Below are 26,413 nucleotides of genomic sequence, written 5' to 3'. Positions count from 1 at the left end.
CCCCTAGAGCATAAAAGGAATATCGCTGCCAAATTGCAGCTTGCTAGGTGTGGTGGTTCTCGAGATAGGGCGATCAGTGTGTGAAATGTGAATGAGTTCTCGTTCTTATAATATAAGATTTACTAGCTGAATTCCGTCGCTTCGCTCCGGAATCCCGCTAGTTCATCCCGAGGCATGGCCAAGCTTGTGGAAAAGGCATGGCCGAACTTGTATTTTTATCAAACTAAAAACATAAACGAAACTCAATATTAGGCGAGCGAGGAAAAGTTTTCTCTCCCTCAGTCTCTGCACTCTGTGTATTTCTTATGGTGATTTTAGCGATCAAAAATTGATCATATCTCAGGATCGGTTTAGATTTTCGCAAAATCCTTTCTTATTGCACACCTAGACCATAAAAGGAATATTCCTACCAAATTTCAGCTTTCTAGGTGTTGTGGTTCTCGAGATAGAGCGATCAGTGTGTGAACTATGAAATGTGAAATGTGAATGAGTGAATGGATCTTGTTCTTATAATATAAGATTAAGGAAATGGCACAGGTACAGTGGTACAATAACTCTATGACTAATACATTTGTTTCAAATTCATGTGGAACTGAAAAGACCGAAAAAATTTCAGTGACCACCTTACCTAGATGTTGCGTACAAAAATGGTTGCCCTCTAAAAAGAGCGATGTCCTGTATGACTACACATTGTGTAGTCAAGTATTTTTCGCCTTGGGCCATATATGTAAATATTACGAGCTTTTTCTTGTTGTTCTTTTTCCTCCAAAAATACACAAAAGAGAAAGACCTTAAAGCGGTATGGAAACTTTGACTAATGTTTAGACTTTTTGTTTTTACCTGAAAGATGATAACTGACAAAAATACTTTTGAGTAGGTAGAAAGTGTAGGAAGCAGGAACATACCTACCCACCAATAGCTGCCGGCAGGATAATTTCTACATAGTACATACCTACTTCAGTATAATACAACGGTTTATTATCCCTACCATTTCCCTCTACAGCTCTCAATTCTACAGAGTATAAGAGAAGAGCTAAAGACCAAACCAAGCTTTCTCAACTTCCTCTCATGCAACATTCTGTGAACGTCAATCAAGAAAAGTAAAAATGTTGAAAGTTTGTTAATTTATCAATGGGGCTTACTAAGGCTTCAAGCACATTGTGTCACGCTCAACAGGTGAGGTGCGCTTTGCTTTTGCAAAGGTTAGGTGTTATATCATTGAGGTGTGTGGGAACAAAGAGGCCATGAGAACTACAACGACGTTAGATAACAACAGACACAGGGTGTTAATGCAAAGCAACACAGAGACACCTCTCTTGGGAAGTCTACATCAATTGCAAACCTTTTCTTATTAAGTATTTACTACCCACCCTGTATACAAAGGAAAAGCACATTTTGGCTATAATTTGAAAAGCTACACATAGCAACTAGCAACGTAGCATACACAGCATTTAGTTTTCACCAATGACATCTACATTTTGTATGATGAAGCACATTTTGGCTATAATTTGAAAAGCTACACGTAGCAACTAGCAACGTAGCATACACAGCATTTAGTTTTCACCAATGACATCTACAATCTACATTTTGTATGATGAATTTAAATCATTACATTACAAAGTATCCATGAAATCAATCCCTGCAAACCTGGTAAGTAGATCTACAAGCATACATTATTTATACCTAATACATATCTACCATAGAAAATCTAACAGCCTAATTATTTGGTTTTCACCGATTGACGGCAGACACCTTCACAGGCGGCTTCATTTGTGAAATTAATTTCGCAAAATTACCTTCAGGTCATATTTCATAACAAAAGTGGCGGCACTGTCAGAGGATACAATTACTTGAGTATATAGTGTACCCTGTCCTATCCACGATAATAAATTATAATAATTAATAACAATCCTTTGAAAATATATAAATTTCAATTAGCTAATTATATTATTAGGTGTATTTCACATTTTGTTTTATTTGTTCTTTTCTTTACGCCCTAGTTGCCATTGAACATTGAAAGGTACCTAGATATAAAAACATGGTATAACATCATTGTTGAAAATGCTGTCAGCGTCTGAAAGCATTTTTAAGACCGAGGGCTTTTTAGAGGTTAAGAAAATTAGATGTTCAGAAATGAGCGTTTATCCATGCAAGTAGATACCTAACATTATTTAAATTGTGGTCTAGTCTAGATTGTAATCAAAGTTACCATTTTGTTTGACCTTATACCTAGCTCCACATTCCTCCCCCCTTAATAATAAATTTTACAAACGTAAATTATTCCACCATGTAGACTCACCCAACTACACCCTGCACATATTATGGAAGTAGGAATAGGTACTTTCCTAATTTGGAATAACTAACAACTTGGTATTTACATATTTCAACATTATAATAAGTAGGAATTGTGACTTTGTGACACAAATTTTGTCCTAAAAAGCATTCTAAAAGAGCCATTTTCTAAGGTTGGTCCTATATAGATGTAGATCTGTCCTAGGACAGGTTTCAACACGACGTTCTCCACTCTCCACTTTTCTCGATCTTGGGCATTATACATTAGACGATTCCTATTACATATTTAGATGTTTTAAGTTCAAAATTATATGTATAATACGAGTATATTACATCTTCAGAAGAAAAATAAAACTTTTCAAATGAGTATAAAATTCTTAAAGGCCATTGCCTGAACACTTTTCATAATTATGTGATGTCTGGTGCCTAGATTTCACAGTGAGTCTAAAAATATTACCAAAACCGAGAAATGTTATCTCGCAAACTTGATGATAGATGACGACTTGTAAGTGAAAAATAAAATGGAGAGATTAAATTTTCACCAAGAAGGAAAAGCGTGAAAACTGAAAATGATTTGGGCGCCAAATAGATGTGAAAAATAAAACGAAACACACAGACTTATAAGTTTCTTTGTTTTCTTTATGCTACCGAGGATTTATCTCTTTTATTTGTTTTCATCATGAGACCTTGAGATTTTGGAAGCCCTATGCCATGTGAAAAGCATCCTCACAGTGTAACCTTGTATGGGCTTAATAAAGCCTTTGTTGTCAAATAAAACGGAGATGAACGTATAGAAATAAGCTAATGAATTCATTCCACTTAATTTATTCACTATCAATATACACTTTGTTGTCAAATAAAACGGAGATGAACGTATAGAAATAAGCTAATGAATTCATTCCACTTAATTTATTCACTATCAATATACATAGGTAGTAATGTCCTGTATGATAGCTTGCATGAGTCTGAGAAGATTTAAGTCAGTCATCAGGGACTACCAGCATAATCGTAGTTAGGTACTAATTCAAACACTTCATGCCGAATGGACAAAAAAAGATCGTGCTTGTGAAACTTCATTATAGGATAATCGTAGTTAGGTACTAATTCAAACACTTCATGCCGAATGGACAAAAAAAGATCGTGCTTGTGAAACTTCATTATACACATAATCGTAGTTAGGTACTAATTCAAACACTTCATGCCGAATGGACAAAAAAAGATCGTGCTTGTGAAACTTCATTATACATTATATGTATATATAGATGTAGATCTGTCCTAGGACAGGTTTCAACACGACGTTCTCCACTTTTCTCGATCTTGGGCATTATACATTATTTATTAAGGAAATGGCACAGGTACAGTGGTACAATAACTCTATGACTAATACATTTGTTTCAAATTCATGTGGAACTGAAAAGACCGAAAAAATTTCAGTGACCACCTTACCTATATGTTGCGTACAAAAATGGTTGCCCTCTAAAAAGAGCGAGGCGTCCAGATAGCTTTTTCTGGTAGCCCTTTAGGTCCTGCATCAACCCTCAAGCGTTGTACAGTCGTTCGCGGGACACCCTGTATATAGATGTAGATCTGTCCTAGGACAGGTTTCAACACGACGTTCTCCACTCTCCACTTTTCTCGATCTTGGGCATTATACATTATTTATTAAGGAAATGGCACAGGTACAGTGGTACAATAACTCTATGACTAATACATTTGTTTCAAATTCATGTGGAACTGAAAAGACCGAAAAAATTTCAGTGACCACTGTTGCGTACAAAAATGGTTGCCCTCTAAAAAGAGCGATGTCCTGTATGACTACACATTGTGTAGTCAAGTATTTTTCGCCTTGGGCCATATAAATATTACGAGCTTTTTCTTGTTGTTCTTTTTCCTCCAAAAATACACAAAAGAGAAAGACCTTAAAGCGGTATGGAAACTTTGACTAATGTTTAGACTTTTTGTTTTTACCTGAAAGATGATAACTGACAAAAATACTTTTGAGTAGGTAGAAAGTGTAGGAAGCAGGAACATACCTACCCACCAATAGCTGCCGGCAGGATAATTTCTACATAGATGTAAATATTACGAGCTTTTTCTTGTTGTTCTTTTTCCTCCAAAAATACACAAAAGAGAAAGACCTTAAAGCGGTATGGAAACTTTGGCTAATGTTTAGACTTTTTGTTTTTACCTGAAAGATGATAACTGACAAAAATACTTTTGAGTAGGTGGAAAGTGTAGGAAGCAGGAACATACCTACCCACCAATAGCTGCCGGCAGGATAATTTCTACATAGTACAATATTTGAAAGTACCCTGTATGAAGTTTAGAGTTATTTATGTGTGTGTTTTGGTTATGCTGGGGATAAAACTTATAACTCATAACTTTACACACTTAATATTAATAGCTCTCTGATACTTGGGTAAGCATTTCATTATCTAATGGTCAGTTTTAATTTGGACTAAGTGAGTAGCGCAGATAGCGCTCACTGTGTATGTGTTACCATGTTGGTCATTAAGACATCTTCCGCCAGCCAATGATTTCATCTTACTTCTACGAGCGTAATGGACATTAATTCTGTGATGCTGGGGTTTTAAATTTACCATGCCATGGACATTCCACGATTCAGCAAAAGAAGCGGTCACCGATACCTAAATATCAAATTAAATTCCATTTTCATTGACAAGTAAGCTATACTTGGAAATTTGACCGGAAAGATTTATCCACTAATTTTAAAATTTAGTTATTTTAGAAGTTTTGCTAAGACAAACATGATTGTAGGATTTTTCTACCTTAATGGCATAGGTTTCTTTCAGGAAACCTGGGATGAAAATAATGGATTGCGTTAAACCGTTTAAGTGTGATTGTTAACATAAAATTTGATGGCAACTTTAATAATATTACTTCAAGACAAAAAATGAACGTCTTATTGTTTCCGTTGTTCTATAAAATCATTGAACATTAATTAAAACTGAGAGTGAAGCATAGATTAGTTCGGAAAAACAATTTCATTTTGTTTTATTTGTTCTTTTCTTTACGCCCTAGTTGCCATTGAACATTGAAAGGTACCTAGATATAAAAACATGGTATAACATCATTGTTGAAAATGCTGACAGCGTCTGAAAGCATTTTTAAGACCGAGGGCTTTTTAGAGGTTAAGAAAATTAGATGTTTAGAAATGAGCGTTTATCCATGCAAGTAGATACCTAACATTATTTAAATTGTGGTCTAGTCTAGATTGTAATCAATGTTACCATTTTGTTTGACCTTATGCCTAGAAGTGAGTAGCGCAGATAGCGCTCACTGTGTATGTGTTACCATGTTGGTCATTAAGACATCTTCCGCCAGCCAATGATTTCATCTTACATCTACGAGCGTAATGGTCATTAATTCTGTGGGTTTTAAAATTTACCATGCCATGGACATTCCACGATTCAGCAAAAGAAGCGGTCACCGATACCTACATATCAAATTAAATTCCATTTTCTTTGACAAGTAAGTTACACTTGGAAATTTGATCGGAAAGATTTATCCACCAATATTAAAATTTAGTTATTTTAGAAGTTTTGCTAAGACAAACATGATTGTAGGATTTTTCTACCTTGATGGCTTCTACCTTCCTGAAAGAAACCTAGGATGAAAATAACGGATTCCGTTAAACCGTTTACTTAAGTGTGATTATTAACATAAAATTTGATGGCAACTTTAATAATATTACTTCCTTGCCACCCATTACAATGTTCAAGATAACAATATTAGGGTATTGCTTGAAATTTAGAAGATATATTATATCTTCTGATATAAGTACAATAATGTCAAATTCATAAGTTTCTGTCATGAAATGGGCAAATGAGCACCTACACAGGCGGCTTCATTTGTGAAATTAATTTCGCAAAATTACCTTCAGGTCATATTTCATAACAAAAGTGGCGGCACTGTCAGGGGATACAATTACTTAAGTATACAGTATACCCTGTCCTATCCACGATATTAAATTATAATAATTACCTAATAACAATCCTTTGAAAATATATAAATTTCAATTAGCTAATTATATTAGTAGGTGTTATACTTGATTTTAAATCATTACATAAAAGTAAAATCAAAAAATCATATCAAGAATAATAATAAACTGAATATTAAACAAATTAGGTAGGTAGTGTAGGTACATAGGTACTGATTTTCTCTAATCACTACGAGCTAAAAAATTCCCGGAGGGACGGAACCTGCTTGTTTTTTAACTGGATCACTGGATCATTATTACCTATGTTCTCACTTCTGTTTGCCTATACCTATCAGGTCCACCATGTAGACTCACCCAACTACACCCTGCACATATTATGGAAGTAGGAATAGGTACTTTCCTAATTTGGAATAACTAACAACTTTGTATTTACATATTTCAACATTATAACAAGTATAGGAATTGTGACTTTGTGACACACATTTTGTCCTAAAAAGCATTCTAAAAGAGCCATTTTCTAATTCTTATCACTATGATAATTTTCTTTGTTTATTTCCATCACCCATGGTAATCGTGCGTTCCGGAGCAACAGAAGGTTTTCATAATGCAATATTGATTACCAAAGAGATTTTATGTGAGTAGAAGGTTGATTCCAATGTGAATTTAGTGGCATACTCGTAGGTAAGTACGGAAGTATCTAATCTAAAGTTTCATCCCTCAAAGCCACAATTTGTCAATATACCTAGATACAATCAAGATTTTTCAATTGTCTTGCAGAATGGAATGCCTGCATTGATGAACGTCTGGAATCTGAAAATAACTTGTAGAATGCAAATAAAACCATCAATCTAATAGTCAACAGTACATACAGCAACACCCACTCAAAATGAGCACAATGGTTACTTGACTACAAAATTTGGCCGTAATATTCAAAGTGGATCCAAGATTTTTCAATTGTCTTGCAGAATGGAATGCCTGCATTGATGAACGTCTGGAATCTGAAAATAACTTGTAGAATGCAAATAAAACTATCAATCTAATAGTCAACAGTACATACAGCAACACCCACTCAAAATGAGCACAATGGTTACTTGACTAAAAAATTTGGCCGTAATATTCAAAGTGGATCTACAGAAATGACAAAACAGGGCATTATCATGACTCGCAAGCTCGCAACAACAAACAAAAGAAGTGCATTATTAAGTACACAAGAAAAAAGAGAGAAAAATGCTTTTAATGAAGACGGACGGAAAAAAGCTGAATGAAGAAAATTTGATGTGAAAGAAAGAGTAAAAAAAAGTGTAAATGAAAAGGAGGTAGACTGAGTGGTAAAGCATCATAACATTCACTTCAAGTCAGTATTCCATCTTATTAGGACAACCTCTAACAGACATTCTGTAAGTAGGACTCGCAACAACAAACAAAAGAAGTGCATTATTAAGTACACAAGAAAAAAGAGAGAAAAATGCTTTTAATGAAGACGGACGGAAAAAGGCTGAATGAAGAGAATTTGATGTGAAAGAAAGAGTAAAAAAAAAGTGTAAATGAAAAGGAGGTAGAATGAGTGGTAAAGCATCATAACATTCACTTCAAGTCAGTATACCATCTTATTAGGACAACCTCTAACAGACATTCTGTAAGTAGTGATGATGATGATAAACAAGTTGAGAGGAGAATAAAAGTGTCAACGAGGATCTAGAAGCAAATGTTGACTTTATAAGTCAAAATGGGACATGGAGAGTTTGAATCTAATGTAATTCTTTACACAACTGGATTACTGGAACACCCAAGCAATTTGCTGAGAATCAAAGCTAAAGAAAGTACAGGAATCTAGGGGAAACGTCCGTTAGCTCCAGCTTTAGGACTAGAAGAAATTGTTATGGCTACCTGAGAATCTGTTGTGAAATGTAGATATTTATTTTGCCACTTATTGAGTGTCTACACCAAATGACACCTTGAATTTAATGCATTTTTATCCGAGCAATATTGTTCGTGGCATTATGGCCACTGTAGCGTAAACGTCCATTTGACCTATGGAATTGTCTGACTAGGTGATTAAATCAATCGTGAAATAAATTCATTATCCGTATATTCGGTGATAAAAACAGTTTAATTGATGTGGTGGGAGTTCAACAACCAGGTAGGATAAGTTAGGAGCTTCCACATAAATGTAGGTTACAAAGTTATCTACTCATTTAGTTAGTGGGTATGGTAAGTTCATGACTTTAAATACACCCACCTCTATCCTCCTCTTTCTTTCGTTTCTATTAAATAGCTAAAATTAACATAGATTATACCTATTGTATAAAAAAATCGCTTGAAATCGAGAAGCTCCTGAGCAAAATCGGTAAAGTTTAATTAAAAAGTTATAATATTGTAGCCATGTGCCTTTATACAAAGTTATCTACTCATTTAGTTAGTGGGTATGGTAAGTTCATGACTTTAAATACGCCCACCTCTATCCTCCTCTTTCTTTCGTTTCTATTAAATAGCTAAAGTTAACATAGATTATACCTATTGTTTAAAAAAATCGCTTGAAATCGAGAAGCTCCTGAGCAAAATCGGTAAAGTTTAATTAAAAAGTTATAATATTGTCACGTGCCATCGTGATGTTTCTGCTTCTTTCGTTTCCTCTTCTTCTGCTGCTTTCGGTAGGTAACCCATCTACATTAGGTACACCTAACACATATAGATAGCATTTGTTTAGTTTATAAATTAATCAAAACAAGAAAGTTTCAGTATTTATAGGACATAAGTAACTACATACACATGAAACGAGGAAAATTACCATCTTTTGATTGTGGAAAGAGGCATAAGGGAAAGTACCGGGTAAGCTGGAGTTGTTACTTACAACACGAAAGAACTTTTCAAACATCCTTAAAGAAATGAACACCACAGAGCCAGCCATAAAAAGTTTGTACCATGTTCTGTTATTCGGCTGGAACGAAATCCCTGTATGCTTACTGCAAATGTGCCAATTTTGTCTTTGTCCATGATTTTTGTTCTCCAACATATTTATACCTAGGTTTTCATTACGACACAGGTTGGATAGTAAATTTCTTTCGGAAGCTTCCAAAATTCCAAATCCAAGGTTTTGGATATTGAAGTGTTCAATATTCAAAGTTTGCCTATTCATTTGCAAAGAAGATTCCAAATGTGTACGTGGATTCGAACAAGTTGAAACTACCTATGGTGAGTAAGGTCAAAAGAATCCCTGTATGCTTACTGCAAATGTGCCAATTTTGTCTTTGTCCATGATTTTTGTTCCCCAACATATTTACACCTAGGTTTTCATTACGACACAGGTTGGATAGTAAATTTCTTTCGGAAGCTTCCAAAATTCCAAATCCAAGGTTTTGGATACCTATTGTAGTGTTCAAAGTTTGCCTATTCATTTGCAAAGAAGATTCCAAATGTGAACGTGAATTCGAACAAGTTGAAACTACCTATGGTGAGTAAGGTCAAAAGAAAAAGTTTTTAGGAGAATCCGACTTCTTTTGAAGAAATCCACAAACAGTAATAGGTTATCCTAAAAGAAATTTGAAATTTTATTCAAAGGAGATAATCCCCCTCCGCACTCCTGGCTTCGTTTGGGCACCGACATACACCTAGGTTTTCATTACGACACAGGTTGGATAGTAAATTTCTTTCGGAAGCTTCCAAAATTCCAAATCCAAGGTTTTGGATATTGTAGTGTTCAATATTCAAAGTTTGCCTATTCATTTGCAAAGAAGATTCCAAATGTGTACGTGAATTCGAAACTTGGGCTGTATTCTGCCCTATTTTGCTGGAAGCAATATGATAACTTATACGTGATCAATACAAAAACCCTTTTACAAGGGAATATACGAATACAAGATAGTCGTAGGAATACATTGAACATGATATCAGGCGTTCTACTTCATTAGGGAATTTTGTTTGCAAACCCTTCCTATATTCTCTTTGTACACTTGGGCTGTATTCTGCCCTATTTTGCTGGAAGCAATATGATAACTTATACGTGATCAATACAAAAACCCTTTTACAAGGGAATATTTATTCAAAATGGCTGTAAATTGTGCAGCTCCGGCGGTTGTCAATAATGGAGAAAAATAGAGTATTGTGTCATATTTAGAAAATATGGCGTCGTCTTTTGTCTATTCTAAAATTATGCATAAGTGGAATTTTCAGATTTGTAGAACTGGCCTGGTAATGGTGGGTTTATTGGTGTTTCATGTTGTATAATTTCTCGTTCTTTTTCGAACGTTCTTGGGGGAAAAAATCACAAATCATACCTTAACTGGAAATGTAAGAATTAGAAGGAATTAAATGAGGTAGAAAATGATTTTTCACTTTTGTTTGGGTGTAAGAGAATGAAAAGAATTTCGTTTCCTGGCAATGTTCGCAACTTGGCATTGAACATTACTCAATGTGTAAGTCATCAGGAGTTCAGACCTGACTTATTTCTAGGTTTCCCATTTGTTTCTTATCTAGAAACAGCGCTGAGTTGTTGAAAAGACCATAATTTGTTGGTGGTAAGCTGTTCTTCTTAATGAAGAGATTGATAATATTGATATACTTCTGATTTCATTCAACAATTCGGATAAAATTTCTTTTCATAGAGAAGTTGTTCGTTTCGCTATATTTTTGGCAACCTTTCTCAAATGTGTGCAATTGACACTCGGTTATTCGAATATAAAAATTGGGCTGGTTTGCACTTTATTTTCATCAATTTACCAGTACAGGGTCTCATGGCTGTATGCTTTATGAGTTTCTTCTGCGAACTCTAATGTGAAATTATGTGACGTCCCTCACGCTTTATCTAAGAATATCTTTCACATGAGAGTTCAATATTCAGAGCAAATATTTTAGAATTATTCATCACATCAGTTTGAAGCATATCAATGTACCTATTGCTACAACTTTTAAAAAATTGAACACTGAACAGCAGTTTGAGAAAAACCAAAAAATACGAGCGGCCGGGTAATTTTGCCGGTCAGTGTATCATATTTTTTGCCTGTTACTACCTATTGCTACAACTTTTCAGAAAATGGGGGAGTCTATTTCCAACTTTATTACTTGCTCCCTATCGATGGACCTCAAGCCAATATATCATATTTTTTGCCTGTTATACGTAAGGATAATGTGCAAAAAATAGAACATAAAAAGTGGAATTGCACTATGATGCATATAATATACGTATGTAAGCGAATAGGTAGTAAAATGTGAGAAGAATAATATCGCTCTAAAGACCATAACTATACATCTACCAATAACACTTGGTAATAATGCTCAAACTAAAGCATTCAGCAGAGTTTGAAAAACATTTAAATGAGCCATGAAATAGCCACACGGTCATCTGACTCGAGGAAATTTGAACAATAGAATCTCAAATCCAAGCCGTCATTAGGTCCGGACTCTGGCACTCAGCAGGCCAGAAGTGATTAACTATGCAAACAATATGTGAACTGCGAAGCCTAAGAAATTTCCATAAATCACTAAGGTTATTATGTATGTAGGTAGGTACCTGGACTACACAAGTAGACTGAGATATCCCAGTAGTTTCCATAAATCACTAAGGTTATTATGTATGTAGGTAGGTACCTGGACTACACAAGTAGACTGAGATATCCCAGTACCTGTAGTTCAGGACGAGAGCAGCTGAAGAATTAAGCAAAGGAAAGTTATAAAAAGTTTTCCATAAATCACTAAGGTTATTATGTATGTAGGTAGGTACCTGGACTACACAAGTAGACTGAGATATCCCAGTACCTGTAGTTCAGAACGAGAGCAGCTGAAGAATTAAGCAAAGGAAAGTTATAAAAAGTATATTGAAATATAGAACTATTCCTTGTATTGGAGCAAATCATATCCAGTTTGGCTCTACGTAAGTGTCTGTACTCATAGCTCCGACTTGACTGACTTCACATTCTGCGCTGGAACTATTCCTTGTATTGGAGCAAATCATATCCAGTTTGGCTCTACGTAAGTGTCTGTACTCATAGCTCCGACTTGACTGACTTCACTTACTTAAGGAACTATTCCTTGTATTGGAGCAAATCATATCCAGTTTGGCTCTACGTAAGTGTCTGTACTCATAGCTCCGACTTGACTTCACATTCTGCGCATTGAAAAATTAGCTTCCTTCTTTCTGCAAGAATTGCGAGTGAGTTGTGTGACACACGTCTTGTTCTTGGCAGAGCTTTTAATTCTCTCTCAACTTTCATATTATTCATTAGGGGTTTTCTTGCAATTAGAATGGAATATCACTTTTCCAGCACTAAGATAGATTTCCCCATGAATATTCCAGGCTTAGCCCCTCCTTAGTTTTTTTTTAAGGCAAAGAAATCCTGTGTTTTTTGAGAGTGAGTGACCTTTTATAATGGCCTAGCATAGGTTTGTGTACCCAGCCTATCACGCTCACACGTTTGTATTCTTGCCAGAGGCAGAGCAGTGAGATTAAAGATTAAAGTCCTGGGTTCTGGAATATGGAATATAATTTATTATCCAACACATGAAATACCTACACCTATATTTTCTTAGAATATTTTTCATCATGGCCGTCAGTTAGGTAGGGGGGAGGGAGAGGATTTTCCAGAGAATATAAAATGGCAAGAATAAAATTTTCTGCTTCTCTTTATAATTTATTATTTTTAATTTCGAATTCCTTTTCTCCCCAAGTTTGTTCTGTGCACAAAAGTTTTTAGTTTTTTCGGTTTGGGAAAGGAAAAGTTTCTTCTCGTGCAAATGTGCAAGAAATCCTTCCTCCTCCCACCTTTCTTCTTTCCCCTATCTCGAGTTTATTAGAATATCATCATTAGTGTCCATTTGCCTTACTTCCCCCTTTCGTTCCACCTTCTTCACTTCCCTTTCTCCGCTCTCTCTGATATTTTCCAGATCTCACACTCCTTTTTCGTTCTCTCTTTTGCTCTCTCTCTCCCTCCCAATCTTTCTTCTTTCCTTTCTCTCCCTATCAAACTAACCTAAACTCTTCTCTCTGTTTTGTTTTCTCTCTTTCTCGTCCTCAATATCGAACTTCATGGTAGTTTTCATCTGTGCCCCCCCCCCTTCTCTCGTCCTTGAAAATATTTATTGAATATAAAATTGTGACTCAAAACATCTTTCCCTCTTCTCTTTGCAGGTAAAATCATTTTAGATATTCTAATTTCTGAGTCATTAATTTTCGCTTCAACTGGTGAACCCTATAGTTACCTATGTACCTATACCTTAGTTTAATTTAGACTATCTGCTGCAATGTTGTGTTGGTATACTTGGATTCATACTTACATATTATATTATTATGTATGTAGGCATAACTATATTTTACATGATTTTTATACGTCCGTTGGTATGAACTCACCCTACAACAAAATCTTCAGCACCCGAATGGTTAATTAGTCTTGGTTGATGAAAAGGAAGTCTTGCATTGTCATTTGAATTAGAAACTGACATTCTTGTACAATGCTACTGTCATGAGTAGGTACATAGAGGTGCCTGGTATTACCAATAAGATGTTGCACAGATAGTACGTATATGTAAGCAGGCCGGTACAATAACGAATACATACTTCAAGTAGACTGCCAGTATAGGACTAAAAAGTCCTGTTTGCCCGCAGTTTCAACACGAGGTATGAACTCACCCTACAACAAAATCTTCAGCACCCGAATGGTTAATTAGTCTTGGTTGATGAAAAGGAAGTCTTGCATTGTCATTTGAATTAGAAACTGACATTCTTGTACAATGCTACTGTCATGAGTAGGTACATAGAGGTGCCTGGTATTACCTATAAGATGTTGCACAGATAGTAAGAGATACATGTGTATAATTTGTCTTGCACAGATCTCCCTCCGGTTGGTGTGGCTTGTGGTTTTCGCAACAAAAATTACCTAATCTTGATTACCTTACTTAGAAACAACTCGCATCAACATCCAGATATACAGTCTCATGTTGTGATGTATTTTGGGCTACAGCGCAAGCGCAAATGCATGAAAAATAGCTAAAAGTGGAGTGTCAATCTAACACCTGTGGACAGAAGATAATGTCTATTGGCTTCCCGAATGCTACCAGTTTTTGTACCAATCAAAATTGTCCTATATTGATTAGCTTTCTGATACTTGTACATTATAAACAATATTACAAAAATTGTTTGCTAAACAGCAACCTGCATGTTAAAAGTAGTAAGTAGTAGAGATATCATTATTTTGTTTTCGTCGATCTACTTCCATTACCTTACCTAGTGACTGGTAGTGGAAACGGATCCACGCATTGACGTATTTTTAGTAACACAAAAATTATAGTAGAAATGTGATAAGTGGTTTGTAGGAGATAAGATTTTCCAGTTGCTAATGTATCACTGTATCATTCTCATTTTGAATCTGTCTGCAGACAGGTGTATCATCAACCAAGTCTTCATCTTCCTTCCACAATCTTGTTGGTCCATGTGGGTAATTTCTTCTCTGTCAGATGGATACTTGTACTTATAGACTTTTAGTTTACTACCAAGTATTATATTTTCCTCTTGATTTATTACTTTTCTTCCCACGGTTTACACTCCTCGCCCGATATACAGCTCCCTCCTCAAAAGATAGATTGTAATACTTAAGGCTCAGAGTATCGTTTCCAGATTCCAGCATTATAATTCTTCGTTTACTCGGATAATCACATCCATTATTCACTCACAATAAATCCACGTTCATAAGTAACCAACATTCATTTGATTTTTCTCATTCTTTTCACGGACACCTATCGTCGCCTACATGAACATACAAAATAACACAATCACCTACATGAACATACAAAATAACACAATCAGAATATTTGTGAAAAAACGCGCAACTCATCAATTTTTTGGAACGTGAATTTTTATCAGGTACTCGGACTTTTGGTATCTCCGTCATGATAATTTCATTATTGTAGATGAGCTGATGATCTTGTAGATTTAGGGCCAAATAACAAATAGTACGAGAGGATTGACATTTAGAAGGGAATTCTCGCTGGAAAATAGGAAATATCATCTCACCAAAGAGAATATAGGAAGGGTTTGCAAACAAAATTCCCTAATGAAGTAGAACGCCTGATATCATGTTCAATGTATTCCTACGACTATCTTGTATTCGTATAAATGTCAAGAGATCTGACTTATATGTTCTTATCAAAGAGAATATAGGAAGGGTTTGCAAACAAAATTCCCTAATGAAGTAGAACGCCTGATATCATGTTCAATGTATTCCTACGACTATCCTGTATTCGTATAAATGTCAAGAGATCTGACTTATATGTTCTTAGGTATACCTATTTAGAGAAAATCTGAAACATTTTTGGATTTCCACATGATTTCATTCGGCATCCCCCTTCTTATCTCCAGGCTCACAGCACATTCCCCCATTATACCTATTTAGAGAAAATCTGAAACATTTTTGGATTTCCACATGATTTCATTCGGCATCCCCCTTCTTATCTCCAGGCTCACAGCAGAAACATTTACCCCACCCTACTGGAGAAACATTTTTCTCCCAAGATACAAAACTTTTTGGAAGCAGGAGCAAATAAAACGGAAAATGGCCTTAAAAATGAGCGTTTACCTACATCACATTCCATAAATCGAAACAAAATGATCGGATTTAATGTTTATGCTTTCTTTATAGGTATCTTTCATCTTGTAATCCTCACCAGAAAAGTGCCTGGTTAGGACTCATTAATTGCAAGTGAGCGTCCTCTCTGTCTTGCAAAACCTTGTAGACAAAATAAAGAAAAATGGGAAGAAATAGTTAATCTTCACATGTTTCTAGCCGTTTCGTGCAATTTGTACGATTTTCCAATGAGCTCATCAATCCAACACTTACCAATTTACTCCTAGTTATCTTTGACCTTCATGTTATGCTTTGCACACCTGTTCTTATCACTATGATAATTTTCTTTGTTTATTTCCATCACCCATGGTAATCGTGCGTTCCGGAGCAACAGAAGGTTTTCATAATGCAGTATTGATTACCAAAGAGATTTTATGTGAGTAGAAGGTTGATTCCAATGTGAATTTAGTGACATAGGTAAGTACGGAAGTATAAGTTTCATCCCTCAGAGCCACAATTTGTCAAAAAAAAAAATTGTCGAGGAGGGGAGGCGAGAGTACAAACAGTGATATATGGAAGGCCCCCCACTAAATACAGCCCTGATAGCTACATCTACATAATGTCCCTTAATACCTACCTACTACATATGTATAAACAGCCGATACCTATGGGTAGTGGGTACATTTACCATTTCACCAGTCTGTAACGAGAGGAAGTAACAACGAACAAAGTATTTGAAGAATTAATTAAGCAAACAGAAAATCCTGCAGAGTTCATTTACATGGAATGACTCGAAGGGTACTTGAGCGGAAAAAGTGACCGATTAGAGTCCCCAGGCGAATAGGCAGGCTTGTGGCATATTCTTATTCATTACGCTTGAGAGATACTCGTACGTTACCAGCTTCCACGCGTGGGCTGTACTATCGCTTTCCTCTTTTTCCATGATCGTGATGTTTCTGCTTCTTTCGTTTCCTCTTCTTCTGCTGCTTTCGGTAGGTAACCCATCTACATTAGGTACACCTAACACATATACCTAGATATCATTTGTTTAGTTTCTAAATTAATCAAAACAAGAAAGTTTCAGTATTTATAGGACATAAGTAACTACATACACATGAAGCGAGGAAAATCACCATCTTTTGGATTGTGGAAAGTACCGGGTAAGCTGGAGTTGTTACTTACAACACGGAAGAACTTTTCAAACATCCTTGCATATTCTTATTCATTACGCTTGAGAGATACTCGTACGTTACCAGCTTCCACGCGTGGGCTGTACTATCGCTTTCCTCTTTTTCCATAATGAGTCAAGTGTAAACGTTTCCTATTTGGGTCACTGTTGGCATTCTGGTTATAGTCGAGGATTCCTTTTCATCTTTTTCACTCAAGTGCATAGTACGTAAAACCGTACCATGTTCTGTTATTCGGCTGGAACGAAATCCCTGTATGCTTACATACCTCGGCTGGGATTGAACTCACGCCCTCCTGTTTACCAGGCGAGCGCCTTGACCACTACACCACCGAGGCAGGTCTTCTGTTATTCGGCTGGAACGAAATCCCTGTATGCTTACTGCAAATGTGCCAATTTTGTCTTTGTCCATGATTTTTGTTCCCCAACATTTCAAGTGTAAACGTTTCCTATTTGGGTCACTGTTGGCATTCTGGTTATAGTCGAGGATTCCTTTTCATCTTTTTCACTCAAGTGCATATATACCCTGTACCTACCTGAAGCTATTATACGTAGATAAAAATACCCAACTACCTACCTACACAAAAACAATGCACGGAGGTTAAAAAGTTCCAATTGTTCCGTTCGTTGATAGACGAGGAATACGAAGAAGCTTTGGTGACATCTATAATAAACGCGCTTTTGCATGGCAACACCCTGATCAAACTCCAATACCCTGTACCTACCTGAAGCTATTATACGTAGATAAAAATACCCAACTACCTACCTACACAAAAACAATGCACGGAGGTAAAAAAAAGTATGGGGAAACGGGAAAGCCATTGAAACCCCATCTTATATTGTAAACAAAATATTCATAGAAATCCCCCTGTGATGAAAAATCAAGGCTAACACTACCATTGGAAAATGGAAATAGATACCCTAGCTAAATAACCTCTACCCCTAGAAATCCCCCTGTGATGAAAAATCAAGGCTAACACTACCATTGGAAAATGGAAATAGATACCCTAGCTAAATAACCTCTACCCCTATCTTTACGTTTATTCTCTTTAATTTGACTTTCTCTCTACCCCTATGTTTACGTTTATTCTCTTTAATTTGACTTTCTTTGCATAACAAAGGATTTTCTGGATGGGTAACGAGATGAAGGAACCAGGAGAAACAAACAAGTATCAAATGACAGTACCTTTCACATTTGGATTTGAACACAATCCACATTACAAAGAAAGCATATTAAATGGGGCATAAAATAGAAGAAAATCACGTCACAGAAGGGATAGGTACACGCTCATAACCTTTTAGCACTCGTGATCATGACCTTTTAGCATAATGCCATTGAAAGCTGCTTTTAGAACGAGTCAAAGTCCAAAATATCTATGAATTTTTTTTTTTTAGCTACAAGCAATTAATGTTTAGACGACGCGACGTGATAACCTATGTCTATGTCCTATATCATTTTTCCGTTTTTATTCGGAACCGCTTATCATTTGAAAGCTGTGGCCTTAAGAATTGAAAAATACGACCTTTTAGCACTCGTGATCATGACCTTTTAGCATAATGCCATTGAAAGCTGCTTTTAGAACGAGTCAAAGTCCAAAATATCTATGAAATTTTTTTTTGCTACAAGCAATTAATGTTTAGACGACGCGACGTGATAACCTATGTCTATGTCCTATATCATTTTTCCGTTTTTATTCGAACCGCTTATCATTTGAAAGCTGTGGCCTTAGAAATCCTGTGTTTTTTGAGAGTGAGTGACCTTTTATAATGGCCTAGCATAGTTTTGTACCCAGCCTATCACGCTCACACGTTTGTATTCTTGCCAGAGGCAGAGCAGTGAGATTAAGGTATGAACTCACCCTACAACAAAATCTTCAGCACCCGAATGGTTAATTAGTCTTGGTTGATGAAAAGGAAGTCTTGCATTGTCATTTAAATTAGAAACTGACATTCTTGTACAATGCTACTGATGTCATGAAGTCTTGCATTGTCATTTGAATTAGAAACTGACATTCTTGTACAATGCTACTGTCATGAGTAGGTACATAGAGGTGCCTGGTATTACCTATAAGATGTTGCACAGATAGTAAGAGATACATGTGTATAATTTGTCTTGCACAGATCTCCCTCCGGTTGGTGTGGCTTGTGGTTTTCGCAACAAAAATTACCTAATCTTGATTGCCTTACTTAGAAACAACTCGCATTAACATCCAGATATACAGTCTCATGTTGTGATGTATTTTGGGCTACAGCGCAAGCGCAAATGCATGAAAAATAGCTAAAAGTGGAGTGTCAATCTAACACCTGTGGACAGAAGATAATGTCTATTGGCTTCCCGAATGCTACCAGTTTTTGTACCAATCAAAATTGTCCTATATTGATTAGCTTTCTGATACTTGTACATTATAAACAATTACAAAAATTGTTTGCTAAACAGCAACCTGCATGTTAAAAGTAGTAAGTAGTAGAGATATCATTATTTTGTTTTCGTCGATCTACTTCCATTACCTTACCTAGTGACTGGTAGTGGAAACGGATCCACGCATTGACGTATTTTTAGTAAGACAAAAATTATAGTAGAAATGTGATAAGTGGTTTGTAGGAGATAAGATTTCCCAGTTGCTAATGTATCACTGTATCATTCTCATTTTGAATCTGTCTGCAGACAGGTGTATCATCAGCCAAGTCTTCATCTTCCTTCCACAATCTTGTTGGTCCATGTGGGTAATTTCTTCTCTGTCAGATGGATACTTGTACTTACCTACTTATAGACTTTTAGTTTACTACCAAGTATTTTATTTTCCTCTTGATTTATTACTTTTCTTCCCACGGTTTACACTCCTCGCCCGATAGACAGCTCAAAAGATAGATTGTAATACTTAAGGCGAATTTCCACCACTAATACTTGCTCAGCTCAGACTATATCGTTTCCAGATTCCAGCATTATAATTCTTCGTTTACCCGGATAATCACATCCATTATTCACTCACAATAAATCCACGTTCATAAGTAACCAACATTCATTTGATTTTTCTCATTCTTTTCACGGACACCTATCGTCGACCATTAGAACATTACACCTACATGAACATACAAAATAACACAATCAGAATATTTGTGAAAAAACGCGCAACTCATCAATTTTTTGGAACGTGAATTTTTATCAGGTACTCGGACTTTTGGTATCTCCGTCATGATAATTTCATTATTGTAGATGAGCTGATGATCTTGTAGATTTAGGGCCAAATAACAAATAGTACGAGAGGATTGACATTTAGAAGGGAATTCTCGCTGGAAAATAGGAAATATCATCTCACATGGACATTCGACACAGAATTCATTTATGGTTTGGTATTTTACTTAAGGAACTATTCCTTGTATTGGAGCAAATCATATCCAGTTTGGCTCTACGTAAGTGTCTGTACTCATAGCTCCGACTTGACGTCACATTCTGCGCATTGAAAAATTAGCTTCCTTCTTTCTGCAAGAATTGCGAGTGAGTTGTGTGACACACGTCTTGTTCTTGGCAGAGCTTTTAATTCTCTCTCAACTTTCATATTATTCATTAGGGGTTTTCTTGCAATTAGAATGGAATATCACTTTTCCAGCACTAATATAGATTTCCCCATGAATATTCCAGGCTTAGCCCCTCCTCGTTCTTCTTCGTGTAAGTTGTTTACTTCTTCGTGTTGCGGCTCTTCTTCTCCTTCTTTCTCATGCTCTTTATCCTCACCTTGTTCCTCTTATTCCAATTGTTATCTTTCTGTTTCTACTTATTCTTCTTCTCCTAGATCTTCTTTTTATTCCTCTTGCTCTTTACACGTTTTTCTTTTGTAATCTCCACTACTTTTGTTCTACCACCGACATTTATTTTCATTTCGTAGGTAGGTACCTTGTTTACTACTCTTGTGGGGGGGGGCAGGGGTCGAAAAGATTATTCTTTCATGTCAGATGTTCCAAGTACCTTGCAACTTGCAATCCTGAAATGTATTTGTGTGGGTATTTTAAATCTTACATACTATGCCCTACACGAAACGACATGAATTTGTGTCTAAATAATTTAATACAGTATATGTTTACTACTCTTGTGGGGGGGGGGCGGGGGGCGAAAAGAGTATTCTTTCATGTCAGATGTTCCAAGGACCTTGCAACTTGCAATCCTGAAATGTATTTGTGTGGGTATTTTAAATCTTACATACTATGCCCTACACGAAACGACATGAATTTGTGTCTAAATAATTTAATACAGTATAGTCCTTAATAGATCATCTTTGCTGCTATGTTTAATTTTATTCAACTGTATTTCCCTACTGCTGTGGTTTCTAGGAATTTAATCAAGAAACAAAATTAATCTCATTAACAACGTGCAAATTAACAACCCTACCTGAGGAATTTCTGTAGATATGTAGGTACATCAATATTTATGTATTTGTTTTCGCTCTTCCTTATTATACTGTTGTTGTTCAAAACTTTAATCAAATATTCACGCGGGAACTTTTCATTTACGAATGCTCGAAAAGCTGAATAACAATTTTCCCGCGAGATATCTACATCATTATATATCACAAAGCAGTAGTACATGTAGAACATAGAATATGGTATGATGAATCGGGTAATCAAATGACTATAAATCACAAAAATAATAATTATATTCACATCTAGGATCTCTATGGGGACAATTCGTTGCTCGAGATGCTAAGCGGTGTAGTCCATAGAAGTTACGCCCCTTTGCATAATATATGGGTTCATATAGGGATCTCGGCCGGAATTTTTCTCCGGTTTCGAGTGAATTAGAAGCGGATTTCCGGCTGCTTTTGTATTGACCTTACCCTAATGGCCCTGGAGCGAGCTACATACCTATCTACATAAGAACATGTTATTGTCTCTTATCCAGATTCAGTCTATTTACCCCAACTGCAGTAAGCTTCGGTCAATTGAAAGGGAGTAAAACATCTAATAATTTAATAACTGTGTACCATAGGTAAATATTAATGTACTTTTTCTGCCCACAGGTGGAAATGACAGCGTTTAATCGGACGCAGAAGATATGTAAATTTCCTAAAACTGCACTTGCTACATTAAATAAATTTGATTTGGATTATACCTCCACCGTAGTATCATCATAGTAGAATAACCATTCGGGTACCGAGACTGCTGGTAATGCTAAATTATGCTGGTGATTTATGAGTTTATGGCGAACACTAGGCTCCTACCTGATTGCATAGTCATAAAACATAATTATTTTTATTGGCAATAATCTCAGATGAAAATTACCCGCCTAAATACTCGTACTTTGAAAACAACGTAGGTACCCCATTCGGGTACCGAGACTGCTGGTAATGCTAAATTATGCTGGTGATTTATGAGTTTATGGCGAACACTAGGCTCCTACCTGATTGCATAGTCATAAAACATAATTATTTTTATTGGCAATAATCTCGGATGAAAATTACCCGCCTAAGTAAATACTCGTACTTTGAAAACAACGTAGGTACGTATAATCGAATTTACCTTTGCTGAAACGTAACACATATCCGTCAATAGATGGTAGATTAGTATCCACAAGCACATCACATAACTAATTAATTATTACTATGCTATCTACATTATCATTATTTATTAATTATAAAATCACACAGGAAAAAATATCACAAATCTAAATCACGTCAATTAAATCTAAAATGAAAATCACACGTGAAAACATACTCTTTACTACAAATGGTAACATAATTAGGTAGGTATTAAATTTCTATTAATTTTGGTTGAGTAAAATATTTTGCTAAAATTATCGTTATCGAGAAAGAAAACTCCGTGGGAATTATTTTTTGAAAAGTAAAATAAAATTTGAGGTGAAGCTAAATAAAGCAGAAAGACAGGTAAACAAAAATGCACAGATTTTTTGACATAAACAAAACAAAACCCAGGGACGTACCACGTGTTGTGAGTTCGGCGTTTATCACAATACTGAAAAACTGAACTGGCTGTTCGCATTAAAACATAGGGATACCCTCACCTCATCTGCCTCGCACATGGTGATAACTATTATCTTGGTCGTTACAATTCAAATTTCTGCTATCGTAATTTTATCTCAACGGTTTCTGGTTACCTGTTCCAGTGGCGTACACCGGAAAATGATATTAAAGTGTGGGCTTGACAGATTATTTCTTGAAACCTGTCTGATTAAATTTCTTCTCGATATCCGTGATCACATGGTGATAACTATTATCTTGGTCGTTACAATTCAAATTTCTGCTATCGTAATTTTATCTCAACGGTTTCTGGTTACCTGTTCCAATGGCGTACACCGGAAAATGATATTAAAGTGTGAGCTTGACAGATTATTTCTTGAAACCTGTCTGATTAATTGTTTTTCTAAATTTCTTCTCGATATCCGTGACCGGTGACTGTGAAAGATTTACTGTTACTAAGTTAGGTACAAACAAACTGCCAATAAACTACTCAAGGTAATAGATTAATAATAATAATAATAATAAAGGATGGGAGTTCTCTGGACTACGAATTATTTGTTTGGCCTCGTCAAAAATATTCTAAAGAGCCGTCTAAAATAAAAGCTCCCTCTTTTTCATAATCATAATAATAGTAATTTTGTACCTACTTTCGAAAATTTCATAGTTTTTTTAAGGCAAAGAAATCCTGTGTTTTTTGAGAGTGAGTGACCTTTTATAATGGCCTAGCATAGGTTTGTGTACCCAGCCTATCACGCTCACACGTTTGTATTCTTGCCAGAGGCAGAGCAGTGAGATTAAAGATTAAAGTCCTGGGTTCTGGAATATGGAATATAATTTATTATCCAACACATGAAATACCTACACCTATATTTTCTTAGAATATTTTTCATCATGGCCGTCAGTTAGGTAGGGGGGAGGGAGAGGATTTTCCAGAGAATATAAAATGGCAAGAATAAAATTTTCTGCTTCTCTTTATAATTTATTATTTTTAATTTCGAATTCCTTTTCTCCCCAAGTTTGTTCTGTGCACAAAAGTTTTTAGTTTTTTCGGTTTGGGAAAGGAAAAGTTTCTTCTCGTGCAAATGTGCAAGAAATCCTTCCTCCTCCCACCTTTCTTCTTTCCCCTATCTCGAGTTTATTAGAATATCATCATTAGTGTCCATTTGCCTTACTTCCCCCTTTCGTTCCACCTTCTTCACTTCCCTTTCTCCGCTCTCTCTGATATTTTCCAGATCTCACACTCCTTTTTCGTTCTCTCTTTTGCTCTCTCTCTCCCTCCCAATCTTTCTTCTTTCCTTTCTCTCCCTATCAAACTAACCTAAACTCTTCTCTCTGTTTTGTTTTCTCTCTTTGTCGTCCTCAATATCGAACTTCATGGTACTTTTCACCTGTCCCCCCCCTTCTCTCGTCCTTGAAAATATTTATTGAATAAAATTGTGACTCAAAACATCTTTCCCTCTTCTCTTTGCAGGTAAACTCATTTTAGATATTATTCTAATTTCTGAGTCATTAATTTTCGCTTCAACTGGTGAACCCTATAGTTACCTATGTATACCTTAGTTTAATTTAGACTATCTGCTGCAATGTTGTGTTGGTATACTTGCATTCATACTTACATATTATATTATTATGTATGTAGGCATAACTATATTTTACATAATTTTATACGTCCGTCGCGTCGTTCCTATCTTGTTCTACCTCTATCTTCATAGAATCAGTTGTGCCTACAGGTACCTACACAACTAGGCAAGATATTAGATGGACGTGACTTGTACACTAATATTGACAGAAATTACCACACTGAGATCAGATAAATTAGAAATTCCCAAAGAGTGGGGCGCCAAAATGTAATAGAAAACCCATCTAGGTGCCAAATTTTAATAGACAAACCAGTCGTAACAAATTGATACATTTCACACGCATGGACTGCCAATTATGACCACTACCTAACCAGAAGCTTGTAGGGCCAGAAGTGCCTTCTATACTAACATTCGGAGTATTATATCATCAAAGAATGTAGACGCGTAGCTTGATATAAAGGAAATCACTTGAAGGTCGTTTGGTGTGATATAATGTAAATCCCGACACAAACAATTGCTGATAACAATTAAAACGACGAAAAAAACTGCAGATATAATAGGGGACTGTTGTTTTTGTGATGGCGCATTTCATTTGTTGATTCATTATTGTTTGTTTTTCATATGTATAAATACCTGCCTGGCTAATATATGCACGTTTCGGACTAATCACCACAGTCCACACCTACAATTTCAAATACACCATGCGTCCATGCAGCTTGATATAATAGGGGACTGTTGTTTTTGTGATGGCGCATTTCATTTGTTGATTCATTATTGTTTGTTTTTCATATGTATAAATACCTGCCTGCCTAATATATGCACGTTTCGGACTAATCACCACAGTCCACACCTACAATTTCAAATACACCATGCGTCCATGCAGCTTGGATCATCTCACATGGACATTCGACACAGAATTCATTTATGGTTTGGTATTTTACTTAAGGAACTATTCCTTGTATTGGAGCAAATCATAATATCCAGTTTGGCTCTACGTAAGTGTCTGTACTCATAGCTCCGACTTGACTTCATATGTATAAATACCTGCCTGCCTAATATATGCACGTTTCGGACTAATCACCACAGTCCACACCTACAATTTCAAATACACCATGATGCGTCCAAAGAAATGATACCTTATTAGGAGAGAACAGAAAATAAGAAAAAAAGGGAGTGAAAGCTGATTAAATTTTTCGCGTGTAAAGTGACAACAGCTACCTCAGGTTTTCAGCGAATAGAATGGAAATGAAGTTTTTAAGTACATAATCGATACGTAACAGTATCGCCCCGGAACAAAAGACAAAGCATGGTGATGACGTCAGGGAAATTACTCAGCAATTTTCATGACCATGTCGAGAGTGTTTCAACTTTACCCCCAAAAACTTCAATTGTCTGCAAAGGAGTGGCAAGCTCCCCTGTTTTGTTCCAAGCTCTTTGACGTCCAAAAACTTCAATTGTCTGCAAAGGAGTGGCAAGCTCCCCTGCCTTGTTCCAAGCTCTTTGACGCCGAAAGGAAGCAAAAAGTATCACACCGGTAAGATCCCACCCAAGGAGGAATCAGCAATTTTCAAAATTCATTGCAAACCTATTATCCCTGGGAAAACACATCCAGAGATCGAGAGTTTCGGGGCCCAGGAAATAAATCGAAAGTTCAGATCGTTCAAAACTCAGGAGGTAGAAATTAGAAAACGTAATTTTTAAAGTTCCCTGGTAACTCTGACGTATGCAATGTGCAACACAATACGAAATTCATCTCTGCGAAATTTCATTTTCTCGAGGAAAAGAAAACGTAACCACAGCTGATATCTGTCGGCGAATTTCAGAAGTTTCTGCACGTTCCTCTGATTAAGGAGAACATTGGAAAAGTGGAAAAGCAA

The 26,413-nt window shown here is 36.1% G+C and overlaps 1 protein-coding gene across 5 annotated transcripts in view; it reads right to left on the bottom strand.

The window, feature by feature from the left end:
* The window catches only part of LOC113465497, a 101,040-nt gene extending 77,515 nt beyond the window's left edge, over positions 1–23,525 (bottom strand). For 3 of the 5 annotated variants that reach the window (XM_026820039.1, XM_026820043.1, XM_026820042.1), the window contains exons 1-2: positions 23,340–23,525; positions 22,694–23,159 (exon numbers count right to left, since the gene is read on the bottom strand). In XM_026820039.1, the coding sequence (XP_026675840.1) occupies positions 22,694–22,715 (22 nt within the window). In that variant the 5' untranslated portion in view covers positions 22,716–23,159; positions 23,340–23,525. Of the gene's footprint in view, positions 1–22,498; positions 22,664–22,693; positions 23,160–23,339 lie in introns of those variants that run through there. The other 2 variants (XM_026820040.1, XM_026820041.1) reach the window with 1 other exon arrangement.
* Positions 23,526–26,413: the final 2,888 nt, after the last annotated feature.

This window comes from Diaphorina citri, unplaced genomic scaffold, assembly GCF_000475195.1.
Source record: "Diaphorina citri unplaced genomic scaffold, Diaci psyllid genome assembly version 1.1 scaffold117, whole genome shotgun sequence".
NCBI classification, from domain to species: domain Eukaryota; kingdom Metazoa; phylum Arthropoda; class Insecta; order Hemiptera; family Psyllidae; genus Diaphorina; species Diaphorina citri.
Note: the sequence above shows the minus strand (reverse complement) of the source record. Positions and strands in the feature narration are given on the sequence as shown.